Genomic DNA, 26,582 nt, shown 5'->3' with positions numbered 1-26,582 from the left:
AATTGTCTGAAAAAATGCATCTTTTGAGGCTGAGATGAAAGCCGCTGAGGAGCAGAGGCAGAGGGAGGAGGAGGAGGAGAAACGCAAAGCAGCAGAAAAGAAGAGGGAGGAGAAAAGGCAGGAAAGAGAGGTGAGATGGATTTCATATTTTATGGACGTTCACAAAAACATGAGTCAGAATACAGGAAGTCCAATCCTGTGAGTAACACTAAGCGTGTAACTCACAGGAGTAGCAATTTCTCTGTGTGCAGAGGGAAGAGGAAAAACAGAGGCAAGTGAAAAGGCAACAGGAGCTCCTGAAGCTGGCCCGTCAATACTACCACAGAAACCTGCTGCTACGGCGAGGCCTGGCGCCATGGAAATGCCTCATTCAGCTCAGACAAGCCAACATGCAGGTAGAATCGCCTGTCTTGTCTTTCAGCTGTCAGCTACAGCAACATAAAGAATGTTTTCAGCCAAGTTCAGCCTGCCCTCAGTCCGTGCTCTTGATTCTGGCCTTAACTTTAGAGAGTGTACTGAAAATCCTATTTGAACAGGAAACTGTGCAAGGAGCACTTTAGGCTTTCCATTATCACACATGCTCCTACAACAGAATTAGAATTGACCTACAAGGGTAATTCCATGTCCAGGTACACGCCACAGACACTGATAAAAAGCCTCCCTTGTTATAGACTTGTTTAACAGTTACCTATGTATTTATTCATTTATTTATTCTGGATTTATTATCCATGTTGCTGGGATGATTTTTCTTTGACCATCATTTCATTTTATTATCTGTCCATTGATACTGTATTTTCCCTGGTTGTGAAGCGCTTTGGAAATTTTCAGAAGTGCTATATAAAAGTTGATTATTATTATTACAAAGTACCACAAACCGCACGCCGTGTATCCGCAGGCATCCCAATCTAACACATTTAATAGACTGATAATTGTGAGCAATGAGCAAAGTGTTCTGGTAAAAATACACCCACCACCCAACAACACACTTACTCTTGGACATGCACACATAAAGCCCATACACACCCACTCAAACAAGGCAGAGGGAAAATATCCAAGCAAAAAGCCGCATTCCCTTGACAGTATCATCATTTCATCTTCAAAATGTTCCTGCCTTTGCACAGCATCACACAAAACGCAAAAGAAATATTGTGCATACATGTTTCACATTGTGAGATTCAGTCGAAGACAGAGGCTTCATCATTTGACACCACTCCATTGTTTCAACCTGGCACATATGATTGAGTTTGGACGCATTCATCAGCGTGCATTGCTGCTTTTCTTTTCAATTCCTGCCAGCTGGCAGAGAGACACCACAATCTCTTCCTCCTGAGGCAGTGCACAGTAGGCTGGCAGCAATCAGCAAGCGAGTTCCTGTCTGAGAAAGAAGCTTCTGCGGACCAACTGTACCAGCACTTTTTGCTTCGGAGGAGCTTAAGCTGCTGGAAAAGGGTATGTATACACACACACACAAACACAGTTACTCAATCAGGATTGCAGACTCCCAATCTTCTGCCAGTGACTTAGAGCAACACCTTTTCCTAATCTCCTCTTCTACCTGCACTTAGTTATGTTTAAGGTGCTCAGTCTTTTAAAGAAAAAAAGTTTAGACCATTTTCTACTTCTTTTCTTGCTTAAGCTAGTGCCATCAGCTTACAGAGCAACTTGCAATTGTTGTGGATGAAATTAAATGTGCTAAAAGAGGTGTTGAATGCCATAAATCATTTGTCTTACTACAGGTCAGTGATACACTCATAAAATGTCCCCATCTCTGAATGAGTGTTGTCTGTCTCAGCTTAAGGACTGGCGGATGATTCAAGAGGAGAGAGCGAAGCGTTTCTATCGCGCTCGCACTCTGAGGAGGTTTCTGCTGGCACTGCTGGACCATGTGACCCAGGAGAGGTTGGTGGAATGGGACCATCAGGAGCTGGCCCAAGAGCACAATAACAGGTCTGCTACCCGTGACTTTCCCATATGTTCACTGTATGGGTGCTGCAGTGTGTGTCCCCAATAACATAACCAGCTAATAGGGTGTCAAATTAAATTTAACAGCTTGTAAAACTTTAAATACAAGCTGAAATGGAATATCCAAGCAGTTTGGTTACAGTCTGCCAAAAAACACAATGCCTTGAATTCCTATAAAACATAAAATTATTTTTAACTGTATAGACACTTAAAGGCCTATTCTATAAAGACAATTAACACTGTCAAGATTCACTTGCGATAAAAATGGTTAATTAATGAACAACTACTGCAGAATATGATAAAGGTTAGACACTGGAACATGCATCTTTGAGCAGAAGCAGTTGTTGAACATTTACCAATATGAGAGTTTTAGCGGTGCATTGTTTTTCCACTGCAACTGCATATGCATTAGATTGTAAATTACACCATCATCTCCAGTGAAGTGCTTCATAAAGTGTCTGCTGTTAGCTGTAAATATCCCTTCATATTATAATTAATGGACGCAACTGGGATGTTTTGCTGCTCAGGTAGAAACTTCAATATGGCTATACTAGCTGGCATAGCAGAGTATTTATAGCCTGACTGGTCTCTCGCCTTGGGTGGAAAAAAAAAATACAGAAGTATTTTCTGCAATAATACTCTTTTTAGCTTCCTCATACTCCATTACATTTTGTGAGAACAGGTTATATGGGTCTAAAAAGGGCGTCAGTGCTAACGTCAGCATGTTCACAATGACAATGCTGATGCAGGTAACATTTACCTTGGTCATCATTTTAGTTTAGCGTGTTTGCACGCTAACATTTGCTAATTAGCAATAAACACAAAGTGCAGCTGAGGCTGATGGGAATGTAATTCATTTTGCAGTTATTTAGTCAGAAACTAAGTATTGACAAAATGGTGGCACCTACTGGTAGCGCTAATAAAGCTCTCAGGTTTGCTTCCAATGCCAATGTATCCCAGCAATGTAAAATCTGAGTGAAAGGTGCCATGCTGCCATCCAGCCCCAAACTCATTTTTTGATCAGGCTGCATTATAGTGCTAACATGATGTTTAGCAGGTATATTGTTTGCCATGTTCACACCACATCATCAACATTTTCTAATTAGCACTAAAAGTACAGCTGAAAGTCTGCACAAAATTGTGTGCCAATCCACCTTGTAGAATTTGAGATAAGTCACTGGATAAGTGAAAACGTTGACCTGCTAGTGGAGCTAGAGCAGTCAGGGGGTTGCTGAAGTTTTTAGGATTCATCCTCTGGGCACTATGTATACGTGACACCCCATAGCTTTTGAGATATTTCAGTCTGGACCAAAGTGATGGACTGACAGACCGACATTGCCATTCCTAGAGCCACACTGCTAGCATGGATTAAAAAAAAAGTCACTTTGGTGACTCTTTGAGAACTTTTCTAATTTGTATCTAAATAGTTTTGCAATATTGTTTCCTACAAAATGTACATTTTAAGTCAACAAACACATTTTGGTTTTGATTATGGTTAATAACTGCATTATTATGGTCTTTGTTTCCCATTGTGGGCAAAATTAATGATTTCTGTAGCACTGTTCCAACTTAATGACACTGTCATTGCCACAAAATGTGTTTATAAACTTCAGCTTCTAAGCTGAGGTCGGCTAAATGACCACAGCCTGCAGGTGAATTCCCACCGGCTGCCCAGCTGCCATTGTCAATGAGCCCCCAGTAACATCATGTGAAAACTCATTAGGTGTTGTCAACCAACCTAGAGGTCTCTATAATTCAGTTTCTTATTGCTCACTTGCTCTGTTCCCGTCTGTCCCTCCATCTGCCTGCACTTCAGACGGGTGCTGCGGCGATGTTTCCTGGCCTGGGGGCAGCTTCCGTGTCTGCTGCGCAAGGAAAGAAAGAAGGAGGAGCGGCGGGAGAAGTTGGGGCGGAAAGTTACGGAGGTTCTGCCTGATTTCTGCTCCTATCCACTGTAAAGCCCCTGGGAGAAACCGTCACTGTAGGAGACAAACTGCATACCCATACAGACACACAAACATCTCAGAGGACATGTGTATGCATACAATTACACATTTATTTAATATAAAATAAATTAAATTCATTTCATACAAGCACACAACTGGACCCATATATTTTTTGGGATACCAAAAAAAAAAAAAAAAAAAAAAAGCTAATAAAAGCAGCGATAGTGGAACGCACTACTCAAGCTGACATGTGTATTTATTTATTTGCTTTTTTCATATTTCTAGAGTTGTGTAATTCAGGAGTCAGTTTGAACCAGCTTAAGAGAGTAAAAGTAAATACCCATATTCATAACTATCTAATCATTCTTTATATTTAATGCAATGACAGGCTGTAGAACTTTAATTAGCCTGATTATGTGGCTTGTGCTGTGATGTTTCATTTATCTGTGATAAATATCCATGACATATTTCACAAGGTCAAGTAAGGTATGCTCCTTTGTGAACACTGCAGTGTTTGTGGAAGACAAAGTGTGCAGAAAGACCATCCTTGAAATGATATTCAGCCCATGTTTTGTGCAGGACTGACCAACTCCGAAGACGTCATCTTGTTGCTGACGTTGTGCTCAGAGAAAATGTCCCTACGAGGATCAACAGATTACTCATTCTCACATTTTTCTTGTACACCGACTCCCAGCAAGGCACTAGAATGTAGAGGAGACATAAAGACAATGTTCAAGTCCAGGGAAGACAGTGTGGTGAAGAAAATGGTGATATTTGTTTGGCAGAGAGATGGATGAGAAGTAGAGTGAGGCAGCAGTGGAAGGAGATTAAAAAGGTCAGTGTGAGTGGATACAGCTGCATAGAGGAGATTCCAGTTGTCACTGACATTAATGAAAGCTAATGATCTTAATGGGGTTTGTAGTTGTTATTGCTATGTGTCAAAGTCAAGGAAACTCAGGTGTCAACTTAATAGCTGCAGTAACCCAGTGATGAACAGTCCTGGCAGCGCTCAGGTTTGCTGCGAAGCAGAAGAGGGCCAGCAAAGTTAAATCAGAGTGAAAGGAACCATGCTGCCATCCAGTGGACATAAACAGAACAGCAGCCATAAGCTCCAAACTCATTTTTTAAAATCAGGGCTGCATAGCAATCTCTTATACCAGGTCTATTGGGGCGAGGGAGGGAGGACTCAGTTTTTCTCCCATGGTCATGAACTCTGCCCAGTTGCCACGGAAACCTCGAGAGTAGACGCCGGTGTCCACGACAAGTCCCCAGTAAGCGCTGCGAGCGGTTTTGTCTCGCAGGGCGACGCGTGCCTCGCGCTCTGTTACGTTGTAGCTGACGTTGATGACCTGCACCACCAGCAGGTGGAGCAGCCCAATGGTCACGATACTGCTGTACCAAGCACAGGTGAAGCAGAGTGCAGTGCTGGAACACAGACAATGAGAAAAGAGTAAATCCTGCTGCAGGATAACAATAAAATACAGCACAGACAGCATTTACCTAACATATAAGTGCTTGCAAAGTTTTTACTGTTCATATAAATCATCAGTAAGGCTCTAATGTCTTTTTTGGCAATGGATGTGTAAAACATGCATAACATAAATCACTTGATTACTGTTTAACTACTAATAATTCAGTGTAAATGGTACACTAAAAAATGTAGTAATGTAGTAATGTCTAATACCATTTATATTTATCTCTATTTTTATATAAAACTGCATACACAATTCTAAAATATTCTGTGTGACCAGTTTAAAAGATGTTAAAGGACAGATCACAGTTAAAAGAACTGTTATTTTTTACATATTCAGGACATGATAGCAATTCAGACAGGTTGTGTTCAGTAGTCTGAGGTTGAGATAGTTGTTCTGAAGGCCTATTTTAAGTGTGCGACGCCTGCAGCAGTGCCAGAGCAGATCATCTGAACTATCTTACATCCACTCTCTCATTGCTCTGGAGCAAAAACAGTGAGTCTTTCTCCAGCAGCTCAATAGGAAACACTTCAAGGTGCTCTGTGAAACTGATTCAACACTACACTGAAGGAAGCCTTATGTCCAATATGCAAGAACCTCACACAAACTCATTTAGTCTTCATTTTATGGTGAATTCTGGGAAAAATGTCAAAATGCCACACAGTACTTCAGTTAAAAGAAGGCTGTTTTGCTGTTGATTGCTGCTAAAATGCCATCTGCCATTTACTGTTTCCATATCTGAACGGTGGATGTACATGTATGCAGAGTTGTTCATTTTAGGCATTTGGTGTTAATTATTGAGTTTGTCTTTGTACAGTTACGAAGATGTCTAAGGGGATTATGTTTCCCCATTTCCAGTCTTTGTGCTAAGCTAAGCTAACCAGCTGCCGGTGCTAGCTTAAACTATTAGTTTAAGAGTAAAACACTCTGATAACGATATATTGGCCGCTATTCATTATTTAACATAAACACATAATATTAACAAAGATTTTTATAAAGATTACGTAAATTTGGTAAATAAAGAATTATGACCAAGATATGAACTGAGCAGCATATTTTCAAGATGAAAAAAAACTCGCCACACACTGCTCTCTGGTCTACAAACTCTGTAATTGTTTCATAATTATTGTAAAAATACTGTATCTTTGCCATTTCTGTACAGCAGTTTCTAGTTACTTGGCTGGCATGTACACTGATAGATACTGTATATCTGTGATACATTTATATGTACCAGTAATATTAATATGGATTTACATGTTAGACTCTACTTGCTTGTGTTTAGACCTGATATAAATTTTCATAACCTTATTTTTTTTCTCATCTTTACATTTATACTTAAAAAAGGTTCTATGTGTAGGATTTGAAAACATCAGATTTTCTGGCACCAACAACCTTCTTGCTTGGGAACAATGAGAATGAATGGGGTGAAAGGAACATATAGACACACTAATTTTCACCAGGACTGTGACAAAAACCTGTCATCAGAATAACTGGAAATATGTTATGATCACATAAGAATGCTACACACTGGGGTTTTAGAATTAGGTAAATAGTAACTTTAAGGGAATATAATGTTAAAGTTATCCAGCCCTGAGTGTACAAAGTGTATATGTCTGTTCTCAGTACCTGTACTGGTTGTAGACCCCCGGGCAGTAGAGCAGGGCGGTGAAGAGGTGTTGTTTTGGACACACACACTGCAGCACAAGGCTAATCCCGTACAGGGACGTCAACAGGAAGAGGACGAGTGTTAGCAGGAAGCTGCGGTGATTGGCCTGCCCCACACAGCTGTTTATCCTACCCCGGCACCGACGGAGGGGGACACACAAACACACAAGTACACACACAGGCAGACAAAACATAGTACTGAGATCAAGGGGTTACACTACACTACACACATGCAGGACCAGGAGTGGATGATAGCAAGGAAATGTTCACTTGTAGTTGTAATTAATGAGTGTGTGATGTTGACTCGACACAACATGCAAATATGGTCAGTAAAGACACAGCAGGTGTGAACAGGACAAACACTCGTATCCTAGAAAAAAAAAATGGCATTGTTTTGAAAATTAAAAAGGATGTTTGCACTTTTTATAGATATATTTATTTAATAGTTTGTGTAGAAAAGACAAGCAGATGACAAACAAGACAACTTCAGTGTTAGAGATGTGAGACGAAGTGGAAGGAACAGTGATGACAGGCCGAGTGAGAGGCATTTTAATGGAACCCACCAGACACAGTGGTGGTCGAGACGCAGCACGCAGACACCGCAGATCCGACAATGTCCCGCCCTCGGGGGCCGCACCACCCTGCACACTGGACACCAGTTCCTTCGATTACTTTCCTTCAGCTCCGCCCCCGCCTGCTCCGACGATCCCGCCCGGTTGGCTACTGTCATCGTCACATCCTGCCTCAACCCGTTGAGGGCAGGGTTTCTACCTGCCAGAGGGCCGTAATACGTCACAGTGCTGTGGACGTCCTCTTGGTTTGACCGCACAATGCCGGGTTCTCTCTTGGTGTGGACAAGGGCTACCAGGGTGAGTACGACCCCTCCAGTTACCACCGCCAGCTGGACCAGGCCAACATCCCCATGGGGAAACACCTCTGTGATGAACAAGTAGTACATGTACGCCAGGGAGAAGAGGGCCAGGCTGAGGAAGAAGAGCGTCCGTCCCTTCTTGCGGTGGGTGAAATAGTAGTACCACAGCACCAGGCCGGGCAGAGCTGTCAGAGTCACCATGCCGAGCAGGAAGTGGAGAGCAGCGAGTTGCAACAGGACAGGAAGGAGAATAAGAGGAGGGATGACAGACAGGTCCACTTTTTGGGCTCCACCCCACAGCCAGGGCACACGAATCCGGTCTGTGACAACTGCAGCCACCTGTGACAGGGATTCAGGCTTCTGAGGCTCCCTCTTCAGAAACCTGACAGAGTAAAAAAAAAAAAGTTTAAAATAATAAAATTAAATATATTTGACCCTATTGTACATAAAGAGAGAAATTTGGATTCCTACAATATCACAGCACTGATTGTAGAGCTGCAACAATTATTCCACTGACAATATGTTGATTATGTTTTCGATTAATCAGTTAAAAGGTCCAGTATGCAACATTTAGAAGGAGCTATTGGCAGAAATGGAATATATAATAATATTTATAAGTATGTTTTAATTACTGTATAATCACCTGAAAAGAAGAATCGTTGTGTTTTCATTACCTTAGAATAAGCCATTTTTATCTACAGAGGGAGCGGGTCCCCTTCCACGGAGGCCGACATGTTGCACCGCCATGTTTCTACAGTAGCCCAGAATGGACAAACCAAGCACTGGCTCTAGACCCTCGTTTCTCCTATAAGCTTGGAACGGGAAGGTGATCTGAGTGGTATTCAAATGGTTGCAAACTGCAATTTCACCACTAGATGCCACTAAATCTTACACACTGGACCTTTAAGTGCTTATTCTATGAAATGTAAAACACAATGACAAATGCCAAATCACGACAGTTACAAGTTTTATCTTGAGATTTCTTACAAACATTTTGTAATGATGTGAAACAAAAACATATTTTTGAAATTTAATCAGCACTTTCTGTGTTTTTACGGGATTATCAACTGATGAATTAATCGACTAATCATTTCAATTCAAACAAGAAGAATAAGAGTCTACAGCCACGCTAATGGCTCTGTGAGGCTGTACTGAGGCACAGCAGTGCTTTGAGCTAAATGCTAACATCAGCATGCTAACATGCTCACAATGACAATGCTAAAATGCTGATGTTTAGCAAGTATAAAGTTTGTTGATGTTAGATGTTAACCATCTAATTTTAGCATGTTAACATTTGCTAATTAACACCAAACTTAGTACAGCTGAGGCTGATGGGAATTTCATTCGTTTTGCAGGTACTTGGTCATAAAGTATTTGACAATTTTAAACCTGGTGATGGCGCTAGATTAAAAGCGAAGCGATAACAAAAGTTATTATATAAATGATTCAGTTTAATGTCTCTTACCTGTCACAGGCGTCATCCAGGTCCTCACAGTCACAGCAGCAGGCTGCTACATGGCTGCGATCTCCGAGCCTGTTCACATACTCGCAGCAGCACAAGGTTTCCTCCTCCTCCAGCACCTTGTTGGCTCGCTTCTTCATGATGGACAGCCTTAAAGCCTATTAGATTATATAAAAGTGTATTAGTGCTACTATTAACTGAACTTGTGTGAGAATTTGTGTTATAGATAAGATGAAGTTCAGAGACAAGAAGAGTGGCAGGTAAGAGACAGGAAGTGAAAGTCAATAACTGTTCTAAAAGCCCACTTTGCTAAAATGACCTTTGCATACAACAGCTTACCAGCTATTTGCATGTTTTTTCGATGGTGGAGTAGTTCCAAACAGATATCCACCACACAACACTGCAAAGCAGACCCTGCCCATGCCCAGTCCACCTCCTACCCTCACATCTGTCACACATCTGTCATGCTTTAATGATTTACAGCAACTGAACGGTCCCACCACTGCAGCCTGTTGGCTCATTTAGATGGCACAGATGGATTTGGGCTGAGATGAGGCAGAGTGGCAGCATTTATAACAATTACAGGTCTCCGGTGTCCCTTCCATAACAGAAAGCAAGACTTACGACACCCCAGTGAACCACTAAGTGGAATTAATCCTTCAGCTCAGTTAAACCTCTCTCTGGGGGATCTCTGTTGAAGGGGGGCTGAATGAGCCTCTGATTAGCAATAAATCAAAGCATGACATGGTGTGTTATTATTATTAACCAGCCACTGGTTAAACTAAAAAAGGACATCAGGGTCAGGAAAGGTCATCAGCATCTAATTGGTGAGTCCTTCCAGGCAGCCTTGGAGCAAAGTCTGTAAGGGCCTAAAGAGAAGACAGATTGGGATACATGTACTGATTAATGGGTGTGCGGTAGCACCAACTAGCACATCTGCTCCCTGACAAAAAAAAATAATGCTGCAAGGATTCATAGCATGACTGTGGTGCTCAGCAGTTTTATGTCCTGTTCTAACACAGGGATTTTCTGTGGTATACAGTACTTTTGACTTGCAGTTCCTGCAAGACATTAAAAATCCTGTAAAATATAATGCAGGATGGCTGTAGCTCTTTATGAGTGATGATTAAGAATGGGGTCGTATTCTTCTTTAGAGGTCAAATGATTCATTGATTAACCGATTAGTCGGAAGACAGAAAATTTAACTATTTTGATAATTGCTACTTCCAGATTATACATTGTGAGGATTTGCTGCTTTTCTTTATCTTATGTGATAGTAAACTGAATACCTTTAGGGTTCAAACCATTGGGTGAACAAAATAAGTGATCTGAAGATGTCATCTTAGGCTTTAGGAAATTGTGATTGAGAAAAATTGGGATTTTTTTTCCACTATTTTCAGATAATAGTCAGATAATGACTAAAAAATTAATTAGTGGCAGCCCTGATAAATAACACTTGTTCACCCTCTTGGTGAGAGTTAGATGAGAAGATTGGTACCACTCTCATATTTGTCTGTTAAATATGAAGCTACAGCAGGAGACTGTTAGCTTAGCTTAGCATAAAGACTGGAAAGAGAGGGAAACAGCTAGCCTGGCTCAGTCAAAATTTCATAAGTCTACCAGCACCTCTAACGCTCACTAATTAATACATTACATCATGTTTGTTTGGTCTGTATTTTCTTGGCCGGGCAAAGTGACATCCTGGAGTCTTGACATCACTGTGAAGTTGCCAGGCAACCAACGAAGAATCCAGGAAGTCACTGCACCTACCCAAGAAATAGTTCCCATGTATCAAGTCTTAATGCTAAATGTGCTAAATGCTAATGAGCTGTTGGCTGTAGTTTCATATTTAATAGACAAATATAAGAGTGGTATCAATCTTCTCATCTAACACTCGGCAAGAAAGTGAATAATTGTATTTCCCAAAATTTCAAACTATTCCTTTAAGTCGAATTACGGAAATAACTCTTAAAGCTGCATGTTTCTTCAAATCAATGTGACAAACTATAAGCTGACTGTTCTTATAACAGCTGCTGCCACTTCTGTGTTGACTAAAAGTAACATTGTCCAGACAGTTACGTCTCTTGCTACTGATGGTTCAGGACAAAATAACCCCCCTTCCCAAGCAGAAAACAGGTAACATGAACACTATCTCAGACTGAATAATGAAGTGGAAACAAAATGGCAATTTAGTCTGATTATTAGACTACATAAAAACTCCACTAGAATTGATTTATGATCTTTTAAAGGGGTGGGTGAGGGACCAGGAGCAAACTCTCTCAGGGGCGCCAGAGTTTCTAAGTTCGCCCCTGCTCTTTCAAAAGTTACACTGATGGCAGAAAAAGCTTCCCAACAATATTTTTTGTCTGCCAAAAACCTCCTCCAGGATCAGTTATTTTGGCTATTAAATGCATACACAAAGATAGATATAAAATGTATTTTGAATGCAGAATTTGCAACTTTTCTTAATAAGCAACAAGGAGGATACTTCCTGCACTTCAACCAGGCACTGAGTAAACAGATTAAATCTATTTGGACAGTATTGGAAACTCTGAGGCTCAAAACTTGCTTGAATATCATATCATAAAAGGGATCAAGTTGTTAGTTTAGGGCACTTTGTCATTTTATTTGCAGAATACACTTCACCCATGCATTTGTTTAATGTTTCTTAAACTGAATGAAAATACAGTCTTGCTCCATGCGTTACTATTTTGTTTCGTCTCATGACAGCCAGTTAATCACCGACTGGAGGTCAGATTTTCACTTATCATAACTGCCGTAGCCGTAGCTTACACTGCGTCAAACGAGGCGTAAACGCAGCGCCAAAGACACGCAACAAATGATAAAACACAGCCTTAACATACCTGAACACTGAGCAGCTACATGCCGATGCTTTCGAGTAAATATCGATTGAAAGAATTTTCCCCCGCCGGGCTCCTCAACGGAAGTCTTTCTCTTGGTAACGGCTGTCGTATCCGGTGTGCCTCGGAGCTACTTAACAGCTGAGTTTACCGTGGAAGTCTCCAGAATACCAGCACCAGGTGGTAAACCGGTCTGGGTTCAAGTGTCCGGGTCGACGGGGGACCTTCTCGCCGGGTTTCGTCCGGGTTCGGGTTCGGGTTTGGTGTTGAGGGAGACGTCCTGTGGCTCTGTCCCCAAACAGTTTCCCATCTGACGTCAAATGAGGTAGACTCTCCCCGCCCAGGACACGTTCACTCCCACACCTACAGGACAACCATATGTATAGTTACATACCAGACTTCATGCTAATTTTAGCTAATTTAACTACTTTATATACAGTTGGGCAGTTTAATCTCTAATGCATCAATTTTATAATGTCACTTCATATTTTAATTCAAATGAACCTGTCCAAATACTGATTTTATCTTGAAACAAGAAAGTATGAGGCATCGCTGCACTGGACTTATGAAATATGAGACTTGATTTTAGAAAATACTTGAAACAAATTGAAAGAGGCTGGAATATTCTTACTGCATTCTTACTTTAATTTCACGTTTTGAGAAAACGGGGGGATTTAATTATAGAAAAATTGTGCAGGGAACACATGCATCCAAATTTAAAAGGTAACCATGTTTTGTATGAATAATCTTAATTATTCAGTAACTAAAGCTGTAGTGGAGTAAAAAGTACAATATTTCCCTCTGAAATGTAGAGGAGTAGAAGTATTATATAACATTAAAATTCTAAAGTAAAGTACAAGTGCCTCAAAATTACAGTAATTACCTCAAAAGTACAGTACTTGAGTAAATGTATGTAGTTACTTTGCACCACTGCATATCACTATAAAACTTTATTGAAGTTCCTATAAGAATAATACCATACAGTAGGCAATATAAACTAATCTTACTGCAGATACATTATAATTCCCACTATCATATAAGGATACTGTAGAAGAAATATAATATTTCCTGTAGGAGTAAATAGGGACATGCTCCTGGTCAATAATTAAAGACAGTCTCAATAGTCTTGTATTTCACCTGTGACAAAGGAACAAAGACACATTTGGCTTTACTCCCATTTAGTTTTCCACTTCTGTTTCCAGCAGCAGCATACAGTAGTACATAAAGTGCAGTTCTTCCTAGCAACAATACTAAAAAAAGAATCAGTAATCCTGATTTAACAGAATAAAATCTAGTACTTTTAGTCCAGACATACTCTTAAAGAAGAGCAATATAGTTATAATAATAATAAAGCTGTGTGACACATAACATATGTGGATGTACACTTGTGTTTGGAAAAAGAAGACATGAATGATGTTCATTAATGAAGGGCAGTCATATAAATAATATTTAATAATTAAGATTCAGCAGTCTTTCCCATTAGTGTATTGTATAGCTGGAACAATTAATCAATTGACCAACAATACAGAAAATTAATCTGAAACAATTGATTTATCATTTTAGTAACTTTAAAAATACCTAAAATTCACCAGTTCCAGCTTCTGAAATGTTAATATTTGCTGGTTTTCATTCTCGCCTATGATAGTAAAACAATCTTTTTGGGTTGGTCAAACAAGACATTAAAATATGTCAGCTGCTCTGGTAAACTGTGATGGACATTTTCACACTTTCTTACACTAACATTTTATTGACATTCATAAAACATCTGACATTTTACAGACAATAACATTTAATTGAAAAATTAATTGTCAGACTAATCGATAATGACAATAATCGTTTGCAGCAGAAGTAAGGATTCTGGCAAAACATCTTGTTAAAAAAGTACAAAACAGCAACCAATTTTAAACAAGTGGTCGCTTGCAGAAGTGGTTTAAAGTGAAAACAGCTGAACAACATGATGCACACAGACAAGGGTGATGGCAACACTATAAACATCAAACAAGGCTCAAGGAAATTGTAGTGGTGTGTCACAACAATTGATAAATAACTATAGTGTTCATGTCAATTTGGAAACCACAGAATAAACTTGCATCTGGTGTTGACAGTTTGAGTGCACAGTACTGAGATAACCTGAGGTAGTCTCACTGAGACTTCACCTTTATTGAAATAACATCAGAGTGAATAAGTACTTACATTTTTACTTGGCTCAGAGCAGAAAAGGAAGAGGAAAAAGAAGGTACATAAAACTGAATACACATGTACAGGTGGTAAGGATAAATCAGCCATGTCACCGTTGTTTGGCCTACTTAATCTACAGGGCAGCCCTTTAATCAGCTCAGGATGGAACTGGAAGAGAATGAATCATATGTATCAAATATGTGGTTTGAAAAAAAAACACCAGATTTGGGTCATATACCATATTATAAAGTCCAGGTTATTTTTGCAATTGCAATTTAATGTTGCAGCCATTCCTGCAGTTTGCATTTACAAAAAAACATGATTTATAATGATTAGAGGACAAACTTTGAAATCTGAGTTACTGATTCTACAATTTCTGTTGGAAAAAATAATAATCCAAAAAAATATGTAAAAACACAGCCTAATCTACAAGGCACTTGTGCAAAAATTAAAATATGTGCAAAAACGGAGAAAATAGTTTAAATAATATTGATTCACTTCCTTTGAATAAAACAAAAATAAAAGTATTTACAATAGCTCATTTGGTGTGGCATGTGGCTCGTCAGAATATAGGAAGGCACATCAGGAAAGTTTTCTAAAATTCAACACCACTATTCAAGAAAAGAGTGAAAAAGAAGCCAGTCAAGGGAGCTGACAATAGCACCCTACAGAAATCAAAACCCGCTGCACCGTGTGCGGCTGACTCTGATGCAACTTTGTCCCTGCAGCAGTCAGTCCACAACCTTAAAAACATCCTGGCAACTGAGGCCTCACCACAGGCTTTGGGACATGTAACCCCCGGCAACACATGGCATGTCAAGGGTCTGGGGACATCTACATGGCAACGTCACTGGATACCAGGGATTTCCTCAGAGGCAGTTCACTGCTGCGGTTTCCTCCACAGGGCCGGGGACAGGCACTCTGTGGTCGCCAGGTGTGGAGCATCACTGTGGTGCTGCTGTGCGATTGGCCAGAGCAAAGTTCTGCTGCAGCACCACCAGAGAGCTGCGGAGCTGTGAGGAGAAGAACACTTAAAGCATGCAACACCTACTTTTGTTTTTAAAAACGTGTTACAAGACAGCTATGAATTTACGTGATGGACTCCTGCTGGTTGTAAAACAAAAATAACAGCTGCATGTCTCAGCTTTCTCTCAAGGAGAATTAATGTAACTTACTTTACTCTTTCAACCTCAAGTCATTATTCAAACCACAGTATACACAAACTATTTTTATTTTGTGAAATATTTATTTTGTGAAACACGCTAGCTAGATGAGAAAAATCGATACCACTTTCATGTTTGTCCATTAAATATGAAGCTACAGTCAGCAGCCATTTAGCTTAGTTTAGCACAAAGACTGGAAACAGTCAGCCTGGTTCTGTCCAACGGTAACAAAATCCACCTACCAGCATCTCTAAAGCTCACTAACTAACAAGTTATATCTCTTATTGTTAATCCATACAAAAAGCTAAGTGTAAGTGTTTAGCAAGGGTTATGTGCTGGACTATTTCTTGGCTCTGAGTAGTTGCCAGGCAACCAACAAAGATTCCAGGAAGTAACTGTTGCCAGCCAAGACCAGTAACTTCCTGGGATAAAAAAAAATAAATAAATAAAAGCAACAGGCGCATAACCAACAGCAAATAGTTTTTACACATTGGTTTTTGTACGGATTAAATAAACAAGACATAACATGTTAATTAGTGAACTTTAGGTAGATTTTGTTACCTTTGAACAGAGGCAGGCTAGCTGTTTCCCCTCGTTTTCAGTCTATATGCTAAGCTAAGCTAGCTGGCAGTTGGCAGTAGTCTCATATTTAAGGGACAGATTTAAGAGTGGTATCGATCTTCTCATCTAACTCTCCGCCAGAGAGCAAATAAGCATATTTCCCAAATGTTTAACTATTCCTATTTCCCCATTGTTCTTAAAAAAATAAATAAATACTCCTTGTCTTTGAGTACAAATATAATGAGCCACTCAAGCCAGGAGCACACTAAAAAGCATTACCATTTTGTCCAAATTCCAGTCAGAAAAATCTGATTTGTTTGATATACAGTAATTATAACAGCCCCAACTGGTCTGAGACTCATGCAGGAGGTGAAAGATTTATATCCCAAGCATGAACACACGACAAGATAACGCGCCAAAAGTCCATGATGTACTGCACTATTTTGTACAAAGCAATGCAGAATCACCACAATCACAGCCAAACTGGAGCTACAATCAGACTTTTCATTTATTTAGTGCCTTCCCAGCTTAAAGCAGCCTGTCCTACCTGTTCTAAAAGGTTGATGGAGTCCTGCAGTACAGTTTTCAGCAGCTGCATATCCTCTGTGGTCCTATAACCTGGTCCTTGTCTGGGACCATATTCAGGGGCCAAGCTGCCAAACAGAAAGAAGGCAATTGTTCTTCAGTGCAAAATACGATTCACACATTTGCTACATAAAAACACAAAACAGGGGCAGAAACAAAATGAAGGAAATGTCAGAAGAGTGGAATCTACAAGAGGAGCACTGATGCAAGACTATGTCTCTTACATAACCACATTTACTGAGGCTGACAGACGGACAGTTTCAAAATTGTAAGTCATTAGAATAAGTGCTCTCTTGTATGTGGGCTGCTTAAATGCTTCAGACAAAAAAAATAAATACATTTTAAAAAAGGTGGAGGAAGACTAACCCCACTCTCTCCACCCACACCAAGACTTCTGCTTTTTGAGTGATCAGGGCAGCTAGTGATATATTTAGTCTATGGGAGACGACAAATCAAAAAGGAAAGACCCAAAGACATATGCATGTTACAAAGGAATAGAAAGTTATCGAACCTGGCCTCACTCCTCTCCCTCAGCCGATGCTTTGTGCTCAGGTACATGCGGTGGGCTACGTCCTCCATGGCCCACAACTTGTAAAACAGACCCAGATTCATCACAGTCAGAATCAGCAAACTGAAAGAGACAGAAAGCAAGAGTTTAATCTGACCACTGGTGCGCACAGTGACATAAGAGACAAAAAGTTGGAGAAACTATGCCAGAAATCACCACATGACCTTTTGATGTAATGACTTTCTTTCCAATTCAAGGCAGTTTGTCATATTGGAAAACACAAAAGACGTCCATATTCTGCATCTGATATGTACTGCGAATTCTCAGTAGTTTGAAAATACAGGTAAAATCTGCATTCCTTATACATGATACAAACCACATTGTTTCACAAGTGTGTTTCCAGGTTGTTAACTTACATCACACTCATCCCAGCCACTATGGTTGTGGTGTTCCATCTGTACGGGCTGTTCATTTCGATGGGGACTGAAATACAGTTGGACAGATCAAAAAACAAAACCTGTATTGCAGTCAATTTAAAGAAAGTTTTTCTACTGGTTTGCAACATTTTTCTGGTTAGAAGATATTTCAGCCTGAGATATAAAATGCTGCTGTTTTGTAGGTGTGTCGAGGATGCAACTCAATAAGATAACTCTACTCATCTATATAGCAGTGGCTGTTGTCTAGCTTAGCTTAGCATAAAGTCTGGAAGCAGGGGTAAACACCTCGCCTGGTTCTGTTTGACATTAACAAAATCTGCCTAGCAGCACCTTTAAAAGGTTATTAAGACGTTATATCTTGTTATATCCTCTTTAATCTGTATAAAAATGACACATTGTAGTTTTACGGCATTATGTGTTGGACTATTTCTTGGCTGGGCACAGTGACTTTCTGGAGTCCGCTGGTTGCCTGGCAACCTCATGGTGACTCCAGAAGATCGATACTTCGAGCACAACCCCCCCCCCCCTGCAATGCCACAACTTGTCATTCTTTAAAGCTCACTAATGAACACTTTATATCTTATAGAGGTGCTGGTAGCCAGGCAACCTGTTTCGCCCTGCTTTGAAGCTTTATGCTAAGCTAACTGTCCCCTGGTTGTAGCTTTGTATTTAACAAACCGATATGAGAGTGGTATCGATCTTCTCAACAAAATAAATAAATCACAGCAAGAAAGCAAATAAGCATATTTCTTTTAAATTATTCCTTTAAAGCCATCATATACAGTATAATGTCATGTACCCATGTTGCCATCTCTGTGCTGTTCAGGGTCTTGCCGGTTCTGCTTGTTGGGCTTCATGTGCTCTGGCAGAGTCCGGCTGTAAGTCCGCCTCCTCCTCCGAAGCCCACTCATCTTCCCAGAGTCTCCGCCTCCTTGGTTCATCTCCGCTTCCTCCTCCAGCAGTTCTGCTTCTGTACATTGTCATCACAGGGCCACAAAGAATCAAACACAAATGTGTTGCAGAATGAGAAAAGTATCCCGTGTATTTAGACACTGATTGATACACTGACGTATCACACTGAAAAAACATGTCTGCTCAATAAGTAACTTAAAAAACAAGAACCCTGTACATAATTGATGAAGGTTTCCTGCTCAAGCTCAGTGCACTGAGCACTTAAAATGGCTGATAACTTTAAAATGATGCTGATCCATATATATTCCCTTTCTCCTTCCTTGCAAATGCAGCTGTAATATGACTCACTGCTGCACAGCCTGACGTGTGTTGAAGGAAACTGTTCATATCAGAAATAAAATAAACCAATGGCTGAGGAATGGAATACAGAAAGATTGGCTCTCTTCTGCCTCCACAAGTGTGCGAACAGGGCTTTCTGCTTACCCAGATGTCTGAAATAATCTTCTATGCCGCTCCAGGAGTTTTTGGTGATAAAGGACTTGACCAGACCCCATGGCTGCTTCTTGTATTTCACATCAGTATAGACCCTGGCAGCACAACAGACTTTTAAATGCCAGTCACTTAAAAAATATAAAAGTCACATAAAACTGATATAATCATAATACCTTACCTTAGTCGACACTTCCGCTTCGAGATACTTATGATGTAGTACCGATTTTGAGTGTAGAAGTAATCGTGATAGGGAACGTCGTGAGTGAATACCTCAGAGTCCACGAGGTAATACTGACCATCCCTGGATTCTTTGTACAGCGTCTGAGAGATAATTAGAGAATAAAATAAGCAGCGAGCCATGTGTCACACTAAACCATGTTTATTCATCCATTCAAGTGTGCACACACACACACACACACACACACCATTCACACGGATGTAAACACACCTGGTTCTCTGTAGCGGTGGAGAACTTGCCAATCAGAGGGTTGCTAATGGTGATTGTGTAGGTCAGACTACGCTTCATGTTTCCAGAGGTGTCTTTTTGCCAAGCAGTAAAGCTGGCGTCTGATGACACAAAGGACAACTTGAATATTACACATGAAAGCTTTTATTAGCTCAAACTGGCGGATATATTAGTTTCAGGAATGGCTGAAAAGAATATTATTTATTACATACAGATAAGCGATGCAACAGATGTAATGCATATAGAGCGTCTAGCCAAAGCTACTTTGGAGCCTTTGTCCCTGTTTTTGCTTTTAAATCTAGATTAAAACAGGTATACAATACTTACTGGTTATCTTCCTGATGTTCATGAAACTGCGGACGAAGCTGGAGTCGGTGAAGAGCAGCTCAAACATCTTGTTAGCGCTGATGTGGAAGACCTTGTTTAGATAAAGTCGACCCTGCACCTTGGACAAACCCACTCGCTCATCCACTGATGAAGCCAACAAAAAAATAAAAGTTAAATACATTTTCAAAAAGTAGAGGGAGAGGAAAATATTTTAAACCACAAAACACATGAGCTCAAGCGTCCTCTCCAGTGCCTGGGTTGTGTCCTCTTACCGTCCTCGATGCTTTCTGAACCGCTCTGCTCGGACACACCGTTCTCATTGGCGTTGAGGTCAAGAGAAAGCGAGGAGCGCTTTGAGACCCGTTCTGGGGCGAGTCGGTCCAGCGAGGGAGCAGGACTGCGCTGCTGAGATTGTGTGTTGCGAGAGTCATCCTGCTGGAGGGCAATACAAAAAAATATATATAAGATAGGTGTAAAAAGATTTAGACATGCACAGGCCACGCAATAAAAAGATAAAATAGCATTTGTAATACCGCGTTCCCAGAGTTCTGTGAGCCAAAAGGGGAAGGCAAGTCCTCCCCTTGAGGCGTGGAGGTCTCTAAGGGCCCATGCTCCGCCGCAGGGAGGTGAAGGGAGGGGATCCCGGGACCGTCATCACCACCAACCCTCACCATCAGGCTGCAGACAAACACAGACAGGTGGTGTCAAATTACAGCACACCGTGATTGTGTGCTTGAGCATGGAAGTACAGGCGGGAGTGCACTCACCTGGTCTGCATGCTTGATTCTGCTGATATCTGTAAGCTCTCCATCTCTTCATTGCTCAAGCCCAAGTCATACCCATAATGCTGTTTGACCATCTGCCACAACTCCAAGCTGGTCAGAGGCTGAAAGTGGAAGGAAAAAAAAACAAAAAACAAGGTTACATGGAAACATCAACCGCAAGGCTTGTTTGGAAATCAGCTCCTGTAGATATCTCTTCCTCTTGCCCAATAAGGACTCTGCTTTGACAGACAGAAACCATAATGTGAACAAACAACTTCAGTTGACTTGGAATTGTAAGTAGTTGCAGGTAACCTGGAAACATGTACCCTCCACACAGTATAATTTAGAGTCCAACCTACAAACCTTATTGTATCTGAGATATTCATCTCACATATTTGTGTTAACCCTTGACAGCCAGGAGAAGCTCAATCTTAGAAATATCACCAAAAAATTATGAATATCTAAAAATAAATAAATGAATAAACCTTAGAACAAAATTAACACATCTGCAGGCACAGGTGTTAAGAGTAAATCAAGTCAGTTTTGATATAAACAAGATTACAAAAACAAGATGTGTGGAGTAATAAAGTGATAAAAACGGTCTGTATTATTTTAGGCCTGTTTATTCCGTCGGGAAATTAGCGTTTTTTGTCGTATGGAACCGCATCTAAAACCGAGAGAAAGTTTAAGATCCCTTCAAACAGACTTTACTTACTTGTCAGACGACATTTCCTCGCAGCTGTGAGCTTTAACTGGCTATTACACAGTGATCTGTAACCTGGAAGCACCGCGCACTCACATTCAGGAAGTCCTGGATTTGAGCGAGTTCAGGGGCGTAAAGACGCGCCGCCCAGATTTACACCGTGATAAAATTAAATAAAAACTCGTTCCACCTGTCTAAAGTCCTGTACGCCGACAGTCCGACCAGAGAAACTCCCTTTTTTTCATGTAATTCCGTTCACAGTTTCAGCTCAACACAAGCGGAGCACCAAGTGCGCGCTGTGCGGTTAGAGGCAGAATGTCAATGTAAATCAGCTCTTGTGGCGACAGAGGTCAATGAACTTTTAAAAGGTAATGTTTTTACACAGGTGTTTTTGTTCCAGATCCCAGCAGGCTCACACCCGTGTGGATAGACTCCCATATAGTGCCTGTCTATAAGAGTAGTGTAGTGTAGCTGAAGAGATCAAATTAAAAGAAGGAATACTGGCAGTCGTTTATCATCATAATCAGTATTGACAAAATAAAAACATTGCTGCATGGCTTATTGTAATGTACTTATTGCCTGTGCTCTACATTCATTTAATATCTTCTATTTATTTATAGTTAACTGTCTATTTACGGTGCAAAGAGTCACAGTTGACAGAGCTGGTGGTTTCATTTTTAATTACATCCCCAACATACTGGAGATAAATTATTCCAGTGTAAGAACATAATAGAGCATCTGAAGCTTCAACCTCAGTAACGTTTTCAACAGCTTTTGTTCTTTTAGCCTACTCTTCAACTGACAGTTCAACTACTTTTAGCCTCTAAACATCAACTGACACAAATTTTTAAAGTTATAATCTTCAAGATTTTCATGAAATCAAACCCTGTTTTTAATGCAATGTATGTACATTCTGTCATTACCTAAATCGCAGTTTTCATTGTTAATGGCGGTGTCCACCATTCCCGGGCTGGAATGCAATTCAACTGCCTATGGGGCTTAAAATTGCAACTACGTTTTCAAAAGTTTTCAGCTCTTACACGTCAACAGACGCCTCAAACCCTTTTAAGGGTTTCGACTTAATCTCCCGTACACCACCTCATATGCAAACAATTACCATTTTTAAAGACATTTTAACCTGTTCACAGTGTTTGTGCCTGCAAAGCGAGCATCCTTAAATTTTCTTCTGAATATTGAGCTGCACAGAATAGAGAGTTACAGTAGGTAAACACAATTCTCCAAATAAAGGTGGCTGGGCTCTAGTGGGTTTCTTTTTAACTACATCCCTGACATACATGTAGGTAAATTATTCCAAACAAGCACCTCAGGATATGGAACAATAAACAAAAGTGTCTGTTGACCTCATGAGCAAACCTGCTGTGCTACATGTAATAGTAGAACAGCACTGATAACGTCAGACAGTCTGTGGCCAGGGGAGTACGAAATGTACTCTGGACCGATTAGATAAGTGCTACAAAATGGGGTAAAGTCACAGACCTGCTAGTGTTGTGGGAGGCATTTAGTCATAGCACTCAAGGTATCGGACAACAGCAAAGTCTGTGTGTTGACAGCTGTTTGTGATACATGTGAAATGACTGTAGGTCTTGTGTACAGGGTTTTTCTTCACACAGGTATGAAAGGGGGACTATTGTTGAACCTGCATGACCAATGGTTACTCCCACATGGAATATGGATATTATACTGATGAGTGTTTGTAGTAGGAGACTGTATTGTATAAAGTAACAGCAGGTAAGAGGCGCAGGGCCTTACCTTGTCCAACAGTGTGTTTTGCCACATGCGGAAAACACCCTGGTAACTTTTCTCTCTTGCTGAGAAGGAAGTGAAGAAGAACTGCGAGTGAAGATATAAAGAGATGTACTGTAAGTGATTATGTGTTTATCAAATGTGAAACAAACACTGCTCTCTTCTAACACAATATACCTTCTCTGTGCTCGTGCAGACCTGGATGGCATTGGGAATCAGCCGAGCTGTTTTCTCTCTGGTCATAGTCATGATGTCTTTAAGAGTCAGTGTAATCTATAAAAAAATTTAAAAAAGGTGAAAGGTTGCAGTAGTTAGTGCACACATGCTTATCCAATAATGCTGTTGCGTTATCAGATAGATCCTCCTCCACTTATTTTGTGATGACATCTTATAATGACTTTATCAACTCCCTCAAGAAGAGGTGTGAACTTACTGCTCACAGCAGTGAGTTAATCAGACATTGATGCATTTTCTTATGGTCGACTGAGGCTGCTTTAAGTGTAGTATATTTAATAGTATCTTCCTTGTTATTTTACCTGTTGTATCTTGGCTGTTGCTTCTCTGCATGTAATTGTTGCACATGATAGCAAACTAGAATTTCTTGCTGTCTGTTTCTGAGGAACTGACACCAAAACCTGATATTTATGGTTCATATTATGTATTACTGAAAAACATTTCTCTTTTTAAAATTTACATTTCTCTATATTTTTTAATATCACCATTTCCAATTCTTGACAAGTTATTTGTGGGAATAACAAAAAAAAATCTTTTTTTTTTTACTATAAACGGTTTTAATCTAGTGTTTGAGTAGATTTTTCTTTTTCCTCTCACTCTAGGAGGAGTAAAGTGTGAGCACAAACATGCCTAAATGCAAATGAATGCAAATGGTTAGTTATATGAAAATATATTTTGTTGCTTTATCCACACATCTGCAGTTAGTGCTTCTCTACTGTACATCCTCCTCGCTCCCTCTGTCCTAGTCCACTTTCTTATTACCTTCGTACCCCGAAACACATTGCTGTAGAAACAGAGCCAGTTCTCTGAGAGGTAGAGGCGTCCCTGAAGGAGGATGTCCCGCTGGAGGGCACATGCGTAGTCTGAGGAAAAATATATAGGACTGCTGAAGCAGGCAAACCATCCATACAAATGAGTGTGTATTTCTGATTTCTGATTCTGTGTCTGAGGTGTTCTTTGACACATTTTACTTATAAAACAGGCCACTGTAATAAGATGTTGTGATAGCCGCAGTGTGATTTACCTTCTTCTTTTCACTTTAGAGACAGACAATAATTCAGTTTAATTATTAATATAAACTGATCTTTATCTCCAAATATTTTTAAAATGTATTTAAAATTCTAGTCGAAGTCTTGTGGTTTCCAAAGGTGCTAGCTGTGTCATGCTGAGTTACAGGGTCGTGTGTCCAATGAAACACTGAAAGACGCAGGTACACAGTATATATGTGATTTTATCATGCAAAGTGGGAAAATGTTTTAAGCAGTCTTTAAGTGTATATTTAAGGGGAAATTAAAGATAAATATTGGGAACATCAAAGTTCACCTGGTTAAAATATTGACCAGTGATGTTATAACTGATCATGTGAAACCAAAACTGCATTAAACATTACAATATATATATTTTTATTTTCTTTTTTGTAAATTGATGCTTAATTTAGGATAGAGCTTAATCCTAGGACTAAGGATTTCTTTAATATAGTTTTCACTTGTGTCATTCGTTAGTCTAAATACTTTTCCAGAGGTATTTCCACTTCAGCAAGAACAAAATTTAAAATAAAAAACAAGGACTATTTTGTATTTTTATGGCATAAAAATTGTTAAAAATTTAAATACTGGATCCCAGCAAAGAATATAATCAACTTAAATAATAAAATAAACATCTGGATCATTGACCAACACTATCATTACTATGAGAAGCAGTCTTTGTAACTCACCCACTATGAGTCTCTCTGACTCCGGCAGTTCTTTGAACAACTTCTTAAATTCATCAAACCTCTGTTTGTAGGTCGGCAGAGGAGTTTGAGGTGCCGCAAGACACTGTCCCTGAGAGTCAGAGCTCTGATGGAGGAGATGTGATGATGATTACTGATACTGAGACATTAATACAATGTTTATAAAGTTACAGCGTCTTTGTGCAAGAAAAAAGAACAAATGATACGCCGTGTAACTGGCACAGTTCTGACCAGACATTAAGAGAAGTAGACAGACAGAATAACAGAGAAATTAGTGAGAAACATCTCCTATGAGTTTGAGCAGATGACAAACAGCATTAAAAGCCTTTTGGGCTTTGCATCAGAGCAGCAACAGCAATCCCACTTGTGTGAGGTGAAACATGGTATAATGAATCTGAACCACAAGAGCTCAGTCAAAGATTCTATTTATTATAAGTTATACTAGAACTAAAGTATATAAGGATCCATTATTCTGAATGTCATATACAAATAGCAGCAGCTTTACGTTAATCGTGACAGTGTAGTTTTCTTTACCTCTTCTTCTTCAGAGCTCCACCTGACATCCACCAGGGATGTTGACTCATCCGTAATATCATCACTGCCCACTCCCGACCGGTTGGATACCTGGTCCATCTGCTCTGCTGCACGGCTCAAATGAAAAGAGAAACTAATGTGAAACTTATTTAACTGTCCTACAGATTGACATTATACACTTTTCAAACTCGCAGGCGGTGACATAAGGAGAGACTGCAGGGAACTTAAGAGGTGAACTTTAAGAACATGATTTCAACCTCGGCGGAAAATGTCATCCATCAAGGATATCCAGCAGCAGCGCCACGGGGGAAGTCATTATACTGCAACAGAACTGGTTTGACTAGGAGAGCTGCGCTGGAGGACGTGTAATCATGCAAATGAACAGCAACTCTGAAGCACGTTTCTACGTTTATCTTTCTTTTGCTAAGTGGAACAGTATCGTGAAAAGAACGGATGTGTGTCACAAAGTTAAAAACATTCATACAAATTTTAAGAAATATGCACATAATGACAACCTATATATATATATATATATATATATATATATAGACCACCAAACATTCTGTGTGCTGTAGATTGTGTTGGCTGATAGAAACTATCAGTCGGCATGGATGTCAGATCTTGTCAAACAAAACCAAGATGATAAAAGGCTGCTAACAGATATGTAAAGCCGTCAAATGTGTGCCTAAACACTTTTACGCACAGGCGTGCTAAACCTCTAGCGTGTCTGCACATGCGGGTTATCCGAGACCAAACAGTAGTTGTCAGTCACTTACCTGTCGCGGAATGGACCCAGGATGTGTGTTCTCTCTGTGCGACCGAGTTAATAAAACACCAGTTTGTCCCTCACAGCTCTGAAGCGCTGTTGATGAATGAAATGTTGTGCTCGTGCGGATTGTTGCAGATGTATCTCATCCGGCAAAGGGAACATACCTTAAGGGAGTCGTCATCTCATTGGTGACGCTCATTGGTAGTTAAGGGCT

At 40.1% G+C, this 26,582-nt stretch overlaps 3 protein-coding genes and 2 long non-coding RNA genes across 13 annotated transcripts in view; 2 read left to right on the top strand and 3 right to left on the bottom strand.

Moving 5' to 3' along the window:
- The window catches only part of LOC122866299, a 14,023-nt gene extending 10,168 nt beyond the window's left edge, over positions 1-3,855 (bottom strand). Inside the window, exon 1 of the long non-coding RNA XR_006375668.1 lies at positions 3,737-3,855. This is a non-coding gene — a long non-coding RNA (uncharacterized LOC122866299). The remainder of the gene's footprint in view (positions 1-3,736) is intronic.
- Positions 1-4,150, top strand: part of ccdc191 (coiled-coil domain containing 191) — a 15,689-nt gene extending 11,539 nt beyond the window's left edge. For both annotated transcript variants that reach the window (XM_044175729.1, XM_044175730.1), the window contains 5 exons: positions 29-130; positions 252-395; positions 1,297-1,449; positions 1,793-1,947; positions 3,779-4,150. In XM_044175729.1, coding sequence (XP_044031664.1) covers positions 29-130; positions 252-395; positions 1,297-1,449; positions 1,793-1,947; positions 3,779-3,920 — 696 coding nt within the window. In that variant the 3' untranslated portion in view covers positions 3,921-4,150. The remainder of the gene's footprint in view (positions 1-28; positions 131-251; positions 396-1,296; positions 1,450-1,792; positions 1,948-3,778) is intronic.
- zdhhc23b (zinc finger DHHC-type palmitoyltransferase 23b) lies at positions 4,001-12,546 on the bottom strand. Of its 3 annotated transcripts, none has more exons than XM_044175746.1 (7): positions 12,243-12,546; positions 9,718-10,247; positions 9,382-9,536; positions 7,609-8,298; positions 7,007-7,087; positions 5,066-5,333; positions 4,001-4,609 (listed from the first exon to the last, which is right to left on the bottom strand). In XM_044175746.1, exons 3-7 carry the CDS (start codon positions 9,516-9,518, stop codon positions 4,574-4,576), a joined length of 1,212 nt encoding a protein of 403 aa, XP_044031681.1. In that variant the 5' UTR covers positions 9,519-9,536; positions 9,718-10,247; positions 12,243-12,546; the 3' UTR covers positions 4,001-4,573. The 3 variants fall into 3 exon arrangements, with proteins under 3 accessions (XP_044031681.1, XP_044031678.1, XP_044031680.1); XM_044175743.1 differs by having other exon boundaries at positions 7,007-7,174; positions 12,243-12,544; XM_044175745.1 differs by lacking the exon at positions 9,718-10,247 and having other exon boundaries at positions 7,007-7,174; positions 12,243-12,544.
- On the top strand, positions 12,332-17,860 carry LOC122866300. The gene is made up of 2 exons (XR_006375669.1): positions 12,332-12,564; positions 15,146-17,860. It is a non-coding gene; the product is annotated as an uncharacterized LOC122866300 (long non-coding RNA).
- gramd1c (GRAM domain containing 1c) lies at positions 13,401-26,582 on the bottom strand. Of its 6 annotated transcripts, none has more exons than XM_044175731.1 (18): positions 26,533-26,582; positions 25,600-25,732; positions 25,048-25,171; positions 24,096-24,196; positions 23,277-23,372; positions 23,106-23,186; positions 20,636-20,754; positions 20,402-20,546; positions 20,141-20,303; positions 19,869-20,012; positions 19,524-19,642; positions 19,254-19,396; positions 19,067-19,170; positions 18,471-18,641; positions 17,651-17,717; positions 17,238-17,357; positions 16,689-16,794; positions 13,401-15,430 (listed from the first exon to the last, which is right to left on the bottom strand). In XM_044175731.1, exons 1-18 carry the CDS (start codon positions 26,565-26,567, stop codon positions 15,362-15,364), a joined length of 2,040 nt encoding a protein of 679 aa, XP_044031666.1. In that variant the 5' UTR covers positions 26,568-26,582; the 3' UTR covers positions 13,401-15,361. The 6 variants fall into 6 exon arrangements, with proteins under 6 accessions (XP_044031666.1, XP_044031667.1, XP_044031668.1 ...); XM_044175732.1 differs by having other exon boundaries at positions 20,141-20,300; XM_044175733.1 differs by having other exon boundaries at positions 25,600-25,714.

This window comes from Siniperca chuatsi, linkage group LG19 (genome assembly GCF_020085105.1).
Source record: "Siniperca chuatsi isolate FFG_IHB_CAS linkage group LG19, ASM2008510v1, whole genome shotgun sequence".
Taxonomy (NCBI): domain Eukaryota; kingdom Metazoa; phylum Chordata; class Actinopteri; order Centrarchiformes; family Sinipercidae; genus Siniperca; species Siniperca chuatsi.
The sequence above is the reverse complement of the archived record's forward strand: the minus strand, read 5'-3'. Positions and strand labels throughout refer to the sequence as shown.

Coding starts and splice junctions, on each gene's coding strand:
- zdhhc23b (XM_044175743.1), bottom strand. CDS start 9,518: ATGAAGAAGCGAGCCAACAAGGTGCTGGAGGAGGAGGAAACCTTGTGC. Junction 8,299..9,381: donor CTGGATGACGCCTGTGACAG/GTAAGAGACATT, acceptor TTACTCTGTCAG/GTTTCTGAAGAGGGAGCCTC. Junction 5,334..7,006: donor GGGGTCTACAACCAGTACAG/GTACTGAGAACA, acceptor TCTGTGTTCCAG/CACTGCACTCTGCTTCACCT.
- gramd1c (XM_044175731.1), bottom strand. CDS start 26,567: ATGAGCGTCACCAATGAGATGACGACTCCCTTAAG. Junction 23,373..24,095: donor ATGTGTTTCGGGGTACGAAG/GTAATAAGAAAG, acceptor ATTTTTTTATAG/ATTACACTGACTCTTAAAGA. Junction 20,547..20,635: donor GAATCAAGCATGCAGACCAG/GTGAGTGCACTC, acceptor GTTTGTCTGCAG/CCTGATGGTGAGGGTTGGTG.